General features: G+C 44.4%; 1 protein-coding gene across 1 annotated transcript in view; it reads left to right on the top strand.

Moving 5' to 3' along the window:
* MAATS1 (MYCBP-associated, testis expressed 1) overlaps positions 1-10,916 on the top strand; it is a gene marked incomplete at both ends in the record, with an annotated part of 21,959 nt that overhangs the window by 7,539 nt on the left and 3,504 nt on the right. Inside the window, 3 exons of the mRNA XM_010149545.1 lie at positions 3,333-3,449; positions 6,387-6,458; positions 7,978-8,124. Of these exons, the coding sequence (XP_010147847.1) occupies positions 3,333-3,449; positions 6,387-6,458; positions 7,978-8,124 (336 nt within the window). The remainder of the gene's footprint in view (positions 1-3,332; positions 3,450-6,386; positions 6,459-7,977; positions 8,125-10,916) is intronic.

The raw sequence follows: 10,916 nt of genomic DNA, 5'->3' as shown, positions 1-10,916 counted from the left end.
CCAGGATTTACGGTAAAAACAATTATCTGTATCATAAATCGGGTCTGTAGAAAGGCAAGAAAAACTAGCTGCTAGCCAGCGCAGGTGACAGTGCTTTAAGGAATGTGAGTGAGCCATTATACAGACAGCCTTGTGTGAAAATCTGAGGCATTAAGGAGATTGCATAATCATACAGCTAATTACTGTAGGAAAGAAATTCAACTAGGTGAGAGGATACACCAAGGAACAGAGGAGCTGCTAGGAGAACTCCCAGTGCAGAACAATGTGTGACTTTCGGCTGACCCTGTGTGCTCTGGTGACTCAAAGCAGGCGAAGTGTCAGGCAGTTTCAAAGTGCTGGATCAAGATGATGTCAGAAAAGGAATCTCTCACCTCAGCATTAAGTGCAACTCCCATCATGTCTGTTTTCTTTTATCTGTTTACTGGAAGGAGGTGGAGAAGTAGAGGGGCCAAGAATGTCTCGGGAGAAAATCTCTGCCAACTTCAAAGTGTAGGAAAACCTGTTCAAGCAGTTATTTCATCAAGAACAGATCTCCAACATCGTGTTAGTTGGCTCATGCTCAGGCAAGCTCTGAGAGCTTGTCTCGCTCAGCCAAGATGCAGCAGCCATGCTGCATTGCAAAATGAGTAGTCAGTCAGTCCGCCATGGTCTCACCTTCCTCCTTCGTGGGCAAAAAGGAAGACAGAGAAACATGACTGGTATACTCTGTGCTGTACATGACAATAAAATATACCTAGCGTCTTCTGAAAAGGAGAGCATCACAGAGAAGATAAGGATGGAGAGTTGTTTATCAAGCCTCTATCCTGTCAAGAGTTCTACCAGAAGCTAGCAAAGCAGCTAAAGTGCAAGGCCAAAAGCATGGGTGCTGTTTGCTGTTCACTGCATTTGCCAGGAAAATGGAAGGGAGATGAATTAGGTGGTCCTTCCTTTGCTGGCCAATCCAACCAGACAATACCATGACCCTGAACCGACTACCTGAAAAGGGTAATGTAGTCTATCTCAGAAAAATCAGAGTGTGATATCTAGGCCGTAACGTTTGAAGTATGTCATTCAGAAATATAGCACTTCTTTTTAAAGACAGTGTTTTGCAGCGATTCTTGGGCCCTGGTCACGCTATTTAGAAAAATGGTAACTTGTTAAGTTAGGCAGAACCAGTCAAGGCGAAAAAAAAAGTGTTTTCTTTTTCTTCTCTGACATTAAATTCTTAAAGAACTTAAAGCCTCATATTCGAGAAAGCCAACGGTGAGCATTTTTGACTCAGTAAAGGTAGGGAAGCAGGCACTAGGCTGTGCTGACATGAAAACGTAAATCCACTTCTGGAAACAGCGGTATTTCTCAGATCTGCACTCATAAGCATTCCCATCTTGTCAGAAGTGCTCGCAGATTTTTCTGTCTTTAAACGTGGTTATTCTGGTTGCATTTTGTTATTTTGGTTAGCAAGAAATATTTTTGGAGGCTAAGGTTTTATTAGAAAAATCCTTATGAATGCGACATTGTACTGATAAACACAGGAGCCATTGTTTTCAAAAGGATCACAACTACAGCAGTCTTTTTTCTTTCAATCCCCAACCCCCTCATCATGCAAAACACCTTATAAATCATAGCAAGCCCTGTTGTAATCTTCATGCCGGAGAGCTCCAAGGTCATCAAATACAAGAAACAGTTCAGAAAATCCCTCGACGGTTCTGAGCTATAACCATTTCACGTGGCTTACAGGCAGTTTGTAAGCTCTGACTTGTGCATTATTAACACTGTCCATTTCAGAAGTTTTCGGTAACAAAGCATTTTATCCTCTCCATCTAAAAACCTCTCTCCTTTTCTGGAGCAATTAATTATCCTGGCCTGAAAACTCAGATCCAATATGCAAACAAGAAGAGTTTTGTTTTGTAGTGATGACCGGGGTTTCAAAACCTTGTTAAATTCTGTGCAAGGGCCATCAATTTCCTGTTACTGGAGAGAGAAATCCAGCATGGGATTTTTTTCCTAAGTTTGTCTTTGGTTTCCCTCCCTAGTGAAACACTGAGCACTCGAAAAAGAGAAAGAAAAGAAAAAGGCACATTTTTCCTTGCTGGAATATATCTGTTCTTCCAGTGGTGAAGACTGCAGGATCAACCCGTACAGTAGGAGGATTATCATTTTGAAGGAGCTTTAAATGTGCATACTCTCTTCCCATTCCTTTGCAAGCCGAAACGGGATGTCCTACAGCAGGCAAGCGTTGCCACGCAGTTGGAAATGATCATCTGAGTAACTTGCTCTAAGTAGCTTGCGATTGGGAAGTTGGCAGGACTTTGGCTCTCTAAAGAGTTTGCACATGTCTTGAGAGAGCCCAGGCCGTGGTGCGTTTCCATTCCTAGCCTGCTTTGGCTGACAAGGTTTGGCGTCTGCCGCCACACAGCTGCGAGCCAGATAAAATCCACTCGTAATGGGCTTGTGGGTTTTCTTGTAGAAGGAAGTTCTCGGGCAGGTTAGCCTCCCTTTCACCCTTGCTCTGCGGGTACTGTTGCTGTGGGTGCTGCTGAGCTGCTGGGCTGTTGCAGGTGAGCAAAGTGTTTCCACACAGAATTTGCAAGGAAGGGGTCCTGGGGCGCTCGGTTCAACCCTGCACAGTAACGGCGTCTCGTACAACGGCATCTCGCTGAGGAAGGGCCCCAGAACCGTAACAATACACTCCTCAAGTGCCCCCCTTCATCCAATCTCCTGACCGCCTAACGTTTCTAACTCGCAATAACAAGCACTGCACCTATAGGTAAACACAAAGAGTTATAACTATTCTGTAGTGATATGTAAACTGACATTAAATTGTGACATTCCTACCCGTATTTCATGTTTTGAAAGAATCTTACCTCTATAGGAAAATAATTAATGTTGTTGCATAAGGAAAGTAACACACAACTGCCTCTGCTTGCAATGGGTCAGTGTTTAAATGGTTCAACGAGATTCCTATTTTAAAATGGGAAATAAAAAAGGAAAACAAGGAAGATATTATATGACAAATTAAGTTCAGACCATTTTTAGATCAATTTTAGGTGACTCACCCTATGAAGTTGCTCACGACTTACTTGTAAATATAGTAAAATAACTCTTGCTTCCTTTTTACATATGATTTTGAAGTTCCCGTCAGTATCTTCCGACCAACCAACAGCCTCGTCTACTGACCATATTCAGTTTTTGGGTCGATGTGCAGTAAGAAATAGAAGCCACAAGCCTGCAAAATGCAAAATACTTTCAGCTCCCTGTAGTCAGTGTGAACAGCGACAGTCAGCATCTAGAGGTCTTTCTGTGTCATGCTATCTAGCCCAAATCTCTCTGATTAAATTGTATGCCTATTCCAGGCACTGCTGGAGAAGAAGAATAAAGGCAAGGAGGCGAAGAAGCCCCTCCATTTCCTTGAAAAAGTAGAAAAGCCTGTTCCTCGGCCACTCACTCCAACCCTGGAAAAAGCATCAGCTGTAAGTGGGCTGGTTTTAGCACTTTCTTTTTTTTTTTAATCTCTTGATGCCTGGCTGTTTCCTACACGGTTGTTAAAGGAAGTCCCAGGGAAGGAAGGAAAGGAGCGTTATCTTTTTGTGTGTATATTCGTGTTAGGAATAGCCATCTAAGACTCTCTTAGTCTCTCTTAATTCTACAAAGATACTAGCAGCTGAAGAATTGAAAATCTTTCGGCCAAATCCTTAACTAACTTTTATTTTATAAAGACATAAATAAAGAGGTTATTTACTTGTTCTTGGAGAGCAAAAAGGCAAGAATCCTGCTATGTTTATTCAGTATCTTCCAACGTTCTGCTCTGGGTGCTTAGCGCTGAGCATGCAGTTCATTGATTCGCTGGAGTGAAGCTCTTGTCATCATGCAGGATGCACTCTTGGATGAGCATGCTCCCGTTCACAGAAGATGATTCTTCTGCAGGGAGTGAAATAGCAGTGATGACGTGTCTTGGGGGATGTGATATGCTGCAAAAAACCCCAGCTTCAACTTCCTTTCTTAAAGTAGCATACCAAATAGGTGGTTGCCCTAGTGGATTGCCTGCTTATTAACAGCATTTCATGACGTAGTAAGAATCAGACACAATTACCATTCAAACTTGTGAATTTGAGTGTCACACCACCGTGAGAGTGCCAGGAGTGGCACCACGAGTGCCTTATTAGGTCATCTGTGCTGTCTTCCTTTGTGCAGTATGATGTCCTGTGTTTTATATAGTCTATTTTAAGATGACAGAAAGAACAATGTCTCCTATGGAAGACCTTTCCACAGCTTTACAAACTCCTAGATATTGGACATTTTATTGCAGTGGTAGATTTACACTATTTAGATTTACCCATTTAGCAGATTTTTAAGTACTTCTAGGTAATATGGAAAGAAATCAGAAGGATTTATCCCCTGGTTGTAGTCATTCTTGAGCATGATTACAGATTATATATATATTTTTAAAGAGTTCCAATACAATAGAATTCCACCTAAATGAATTCTGTCAACATTTGATTTATTTTCAAGTATCTTTATGTGTAAACACATAAAAGAGTGGAGCTCTCCAGCGAATCTCCATCTGTAAAATCAGGCCACTTCAGCCACTGAAGAGCAGCGCTAGCATCTCTTGCCTTGCAGAATCCACATAAGGTTTCTCCTACCAGCTGGCTGCGAGGAGCACTGAGAGCAAGGCTCCTCTCTGTTGCTAATGCCTCTTCCCTGCCATACACAGATACCGCCTGCAAAGTGCACCAGCCTCTTTCTGCTGGAGTTGAGGATCTCAAAAGGAAAGTGTGCTAGCATGACAGGCGGGTGACAAGGGCCACAAGGGTTATGAAAGGAAGCGGAGAGAATGGAGACACTACTGCAGGCCTTCTCAACACCTCTCCCCTAGTCATTTCTTACGCACTTACTAGCCACAACAAGCTCACAGAGCACCTCTGAATTCCTTCACTGATGTCTCACTTTCTCCCAGCCCCCTCTAGTTTTTAGCCTGCTCCTAGATCCTTCTATATCCTTAATTCCTGGGGGTTTTTTTCCCTGCAGGGCATGGTAGGCTTTCCATCTCCCCTCATTCTTTCCTGCTGTTCTGTAGCAGGCAGATGGAGAAGTTGATGATTACCCTTGCTAAGGCACAGTTTGCACCACTGAGCAGCAGAAGTACAGAAAAATGCATCCCGCAAAAATTTAACCCAAATCTTAGTTTACATCAACCCAAGCAGTTAGGCTTACCTGTCAGATGTATGTGCCATCTCCATTTCCAAAATGCTGTCCTGAAGGGCTTTCACACTGTAGCCTGGTGACACGGTACAGTTTCACCCTAACTGGACTGGAAATTCATCCCTTCTTTCCAGAGAAAAGAACATAAATCATAAGGCAGTCCTTTAGCTAGTTCTGCTTTCTCCTCCTGGGTAGTGGTATGGAGAGGCAAGAATGCTTAACTTTTGCATTCGGAAAACTTGATCTTCAACACCTAAGGAAAAACAGGTACTAAGATTCAAGCCCACACCACTTCTCTCATCCCACGCTCTTTCCTGTTTTTCTGACACTTCTGAAATACCACGTTTCAATGCAGACCTCATAGGTTCCTTATTAAAAACACTTCTTTGCAATTTTTAGATTTCTTTTTATCTTTCCCTGGCACCCAGTGGACTTCTTCCTGCTGCTACTGTCAATTCCAAACTGGAAGACCCCCTCCAGCAAGAAAAAGTGCTGCCAGCCATGCTTCCTCAATTTAAAATAAGCCCTTTGGGTTTTTTTTTTTCCCTCCTATGGTCAGGTTCCCTTTTCCACTATCATCCATCTTCCAAGTTGGTATCAGTCACACAATGCTAGGCCAGTAAAGTTCTCAGACAAATCACGATATAATGTAATTCCTTTTACTTCCAAACTATCACTTTCTGAGTCTTAAATTTATTGGATTATTCTGAGGTCACCACTGGAATAAACATCCAAAGAAAAATTATGTACGTTCCCTTTTAATTTAATCCCTTTATTTATGGTTAACAGCTCTCCTGCACCTCCTTCAATAAGAACTCTATCCCCCTCATGTCTTGGCCTGTTAAATTAATGTAGCTGACACTCATGGTGCAAACTTGGATTCAGTCGAGCTCCGAATAGTACTTGTAACGCATACAGTAATTTTCTCCATCAACATCTCCTTATCATTAGGTTTCTCCTCTCTAAAGACCTCCAAAATCTCAAATAGAATCTAATCATATGGCCTTTCTCCCCCATCTCTTGTAAAACACGGAAGTACGTAGTATTCTGACTCACCCTCCTTTCCCTGGAAATAAGAATGGTGTTCAGAAACAGCTGAGAAAAAGCTGGATACTAGTTAGACTTTTTGCTGGCCAGATAGATAATCTATGGAAACCCCAGCCTCCCAAGAAATAACTCATTATTGTGTGGGGATTTTGCAGCAGGAGGAAGAGGAAACAGAACTGGCAGTGATTTGTCTGCAGAAGTTGCTGCGAGGCAGGGCTGTTCAGAACATGGTATCCTCTGCCTCTTTGTTTATGGGTCTCTTCCGAATGATGGTGGGAATGATTGAAAGTGTGTTTGCAATCTTTCTTCCACAGCACTCATCAAGGGTAATGAGGATATTTGCAGCATATCCTCCTGTATGTTATCTGGAGTCCTTCAGGGCTGGAGTCTTTGCTCTCCAGCCCAAATTTCTTACAGGAACTTCTAGGTTCTTACACCCGTCTGTGAGTGTCTCCTTGTTCCTGCCATCCCCTACACTCAGCTGTTTAATTAGATGCTTCATAGCAGAAAGGTTCAAATGGCAAATTTTCAGTTAGCCCTGGAACGTGAGTACAAAATTTGCCTTGATTATGCCAAGATCCAGGCACAAGAAACCCCCAACATGCCAGCAGGACGGCTTGTATTTCACACCGTCTTTCCAGTTTCCTGTGACGGCGAGCTGCACCTCAGATGATTTCCACCAAGTACAGGCCCCATCTGAGTCTGCTTCCAGTGGAGCAGAAGTGGGTCTAGATAAAATAACTGCCATGCCTTAATATAAAATTAAGCCAGTCTATCACTTTGTGTCAGACCAGTGCAGCTGGTCTGTTTTCGTGCCTGCTGAGAATAGAATTGATAATCTTTCTTGCACTAACTACTCAAGGTTTGTGGAGTGTTCCCACGTGGGAGACTGAGCTGTAGCAAACAATGCAACGCTGTGGAAGTGGCTTGAGGTGGAGTACAGACTTCCCAAGTCTTCTCCCGTTCTGCGGTGATCTATGAAAAGGGTGTTTGATGCCACTGCAGGACCGCTGAATTTCACATTATGAAATGTCCCATAATTTTAGGAATCTCCTCCAGCTGCTACAGGATTATTAATATATGACTCAGAGAATGATGTGAGTAGGGTTGAGTGATCATTTGTTGCTGTTGGAAGTCCTGTTGGACGAGAGGGTGAATGAAAATAAGACAGTGTCAGGGAAGGGCTGGGCCACATAACCCTGTAACGGGGACAGCAGCGGTTTCAACCACCTCCCCACCAGTTTATTGCTGTGAGCTGTTGCTGGACTCCCTCGAAACGAAGGTCAGAGAAGAGTAGGTGTTGAAACAGGAGACATCTAACCCTGGACTGAGGAAAAGGGGCAATGCTCACCCTGGGAAGCTTTGAGGCTGAGGTAACAGGATATCCAGAAGGCTATTGCCCTTTTCACCTGACACTGGTTTTGCCGTTCCGCATTCCAGTGGTTTGAGCTCTGGGTGAAGCCAAACAGAATTAACAAACAAACATATATATGTATAATAAAGTAGCAAGGATTCATCTATACTCAACAGCAGAAGGTCTCAACTTTCAGCTTCTATGCAGCAGGGTTTAGGCAAGATTTACCTGACAGCTGTAGTGTTTGTTTGAGTGTGGCCACAAATTCGTTACAGAGAACTAGGTCTTGGAAACAGCTGACCTTGCAACTTGGATAAAAAGGGTGTGCTCTGCTGGCAAAACATGTTGATCTGTATTCCCCGTTTCATATGCGTGGTTGCTTAACTATTTTAAAGATGTTTGAAGGGAAGGAGAAGCGGCTGGAACTGATCCGAGAGCTGCGCACTACTCACGCCCTCCAGGAGGACAAAGAGCTGCTTTTGAAGGCGGAGGAGCAAAGGACGCTGGTTCTACAGCAACAGCATGACTTGCAAATGCACAAGGTTTGCCTGTGTAGACGGGAAGGCTGACTGACAGCACTGTCCTGACTGGGAACTCTCTGCTTGCCCTACCACCAACACTCCCGCGTTTCATTTCTTTACGTTTTCTGTCAGCCACAGCACAGAAAGCCCCCCAAGTCACAAAAATGCTCTCCTAGCACAGGCTAAGTATCCAATGCCTGAAGGGCTAAAATTGCTCTCTCACTGCTCTGGGGACTCTGGGGAATCTCAGAAACAGACTGAGGCGCCGCAGCTGCTACCCCGGGCTGCACTTGCTTTGTTTGCAGACAGAGCACTTATTTATATTCCCAGGGCTGACAAACCCCGCTGTCAGACAAGCCTCAGTTTCCCCGTGTTTTAATCTATCTGACTGCTGCAGTGACTTGGCATCACAAATACATGCTTGTCACTCACATCCATCCGATGTTTTACTGAGCGTGTGTTGCTGCTCTGTCATTTCTCTGCTCCTTTTCTGGCTTGGTGCCCTCTCAGGCTCCTCCTCAGGCATAAAATGTCACCAAAAAAGCCAAAAAGGATTTACTTTCACATCTTGCTGGGCTTGAGCCTTCTAGGACCTTAGCTATGGGATCACACTGTTGTACTTGCAGAGAAATTTTGGGCTCCATCCTCTGCCAAGGATCTAGTGAGAGCTGGGGATGCAAATTCTCATCCTATTTCCTTGCAGGGCCACAACCTTCCAGAGCAAACTGAATCAAATGGCAGAGGCTAGTCTGAAACGGATCATAAAGAAATTATAATCATAAAGAAATCCTGTCTTCAAGGCCAGGCTGGGTGTGGCTTTGAGCAACCTGGTCTAGTGGAAGGTGTCCCTGCCCATGGCAGGGGGGTTGGAACTAGATGATCTTTAAGGTCCCTTCCAACCCAAACCATTCTATGATTCTATGATTCTGTCCAGACTTCATGGCATCTCAGATACACACTATATCTCCCACATTCCTGAAGGTTTTCCTATAGTTTTGACCTCTCTCTTGTGTTTTCAGTGCCTCTGTGAGGCACTTCCGCAGGTTCCAGACTATGATAATAGCATCCGCTGGCCAGCTGGCCTGGCAGAGGTGAAGCCAGACCACTTCTTCCTGCTGGGTGGAACTGGGTGACTGTTTTACTGTTTATCGTTTCCAGATGCTCCCTCATACACAGGGAGCCCAGGTGTGGAATGCAGGAATACCGATCTTTTTCTGTTGAGGAACTAAGAGAAAAATAAGAGCCTTAGGAACTTGAAATCCTCCTTCTCTTCTGGATGCCCAGGTGGGAGCAAAGGAAAGGGCAGTTCAAACACCATAAAGACATACGTAGGTGAGAGAAATGGTAAGGATGCTGACCTCTGAGCTCAGAATTTCCTTTTGGGAGAGCCACTATCCCCCCCTGCTGGTACCTGCCTCCTCTACTGCATTTTTTTCCTATGTCTCTGAAGGAACACAGTCCAAGGCTCAGGTCTTCAAAGATTTTGAACTGTAAAACTCCCCGGAATGCATGTGCAGGAGCTCTCTATGTGTGTGGCTACTTTCGGAACTCACTGATGACTCTTGTTTCTTGAGTCCGGTGGTCACAGGGGAGTTTTTTTCAGGTTTTTGACCTTTCCAGTATAAAAAGAGGCATTTTTCAAGAAATGCTTCCTGCAGAAAGAGGACAGAAACTCCAGATAAAATGGTGAAAGATGAGGGGTTGAAAATTTCCAACCTCATATATAACAGAAGTGTAAGACAAGAGTGTTCCTGGGTGGTTTTCCTCCATTTGGTACCAGTTGTAGACACAACCCCTGGAGCAATAAAGAGGAAGCAGCATGTTAGTTCCATGTTATCCCTCCCTGTGGGCTGGTGCAGTTACTGCGTTGCTGTCCTCCACCTGGAACACCGACAGTCCCACTGCCTTCGAAGCACTGCGTGAGCAAATGGCTCAGCAGTACAAGGAAGCTGATTTATTACTACTTGTCTAGGATATTTCAGCTCCATGTTGAGTTTTATGTTCAGGTCTACTCTGTTGTTGCCTGTTTATTCCAACAGAGGCACAGCATCCCAGCCAGTTCCAGACATTCCCTCCTGCCGAGGACTGTGACTTCATACTGGAGATAATAAACTTAGCGTAGACTTTGTCCCTTTCTGAAGTGCAGCCACACATACCCAGCCCATACAACATGATGTGCTTGGAACAAGGAGTGAATGGCACAGCAGCGCTGAACCATTCACTTGGAATCTAGCCTCAGCTCTGTCACAGGCTTTCTGATTTTCCATTACCTGGAATTCTGAAGTCTGGTTTGCACTCCTGCAAACTCAGTGTAACTGCTGTTGATTTGAGCTTGTACCGCTTTAGGTACTGACTCGATACCTAACACTGTTGGGGCTCAGGGTTTCTCTAGTAGCTCAGCAAGCTGCATCACTTTGGTCGCATCACGGACGTCCAACGTACCGTTTCACTGAGGTGGCTTTGAACCGTAACAAACATCTTGTATCCGTAGGAAAGGATAGACATGTGGCTGTACTCACAACTGCAGTTTCCTAAACCTTTACTCAAGCTTCCTGCTCATAAAGATTGAGGGTTTACTTTCCAAATGCTAGAAGGAAGCTTCATTTGCAATTTTTCAGCCTATTTTTTCTGTTCTGGGCTAGCTTAGCACAGAAAGACGGAGGGTATGCAGCTGAAGTCATAGAATCACAGGATGGTTTGGGTTGGAAGGGACCTTAAAGCCCATCCAGTTCCAAGCCCCCTGCCATGGGCAGGGACACCTTCCACTAGACCAGGTTGCTCCAAGCCTCATCCAGCCTGGCCTTGAGCACTTC

The sequence above is a fragment of the Eurypyga helias genome, unplaced genomic scaffold (genome assembly GCF_000690775.1).
Source record: "Eurypyga helias isolate BGI_N326 unplaced genomic scaffold, ASM69077v1 scaffold35663, whole genome shotgun sequence".
Lineage (NCBI taxonomy): Eukaryota > Metazoa > Chordata > Aves > Eurypygiformes > Eurypygidae > Eurypyga > Eurypyga helias.
The sequence above is the reverse complement of the archived record's forward strand: the minus strand, read 5'-3'. Positions and strand labels throughout refer to the sequence as shown.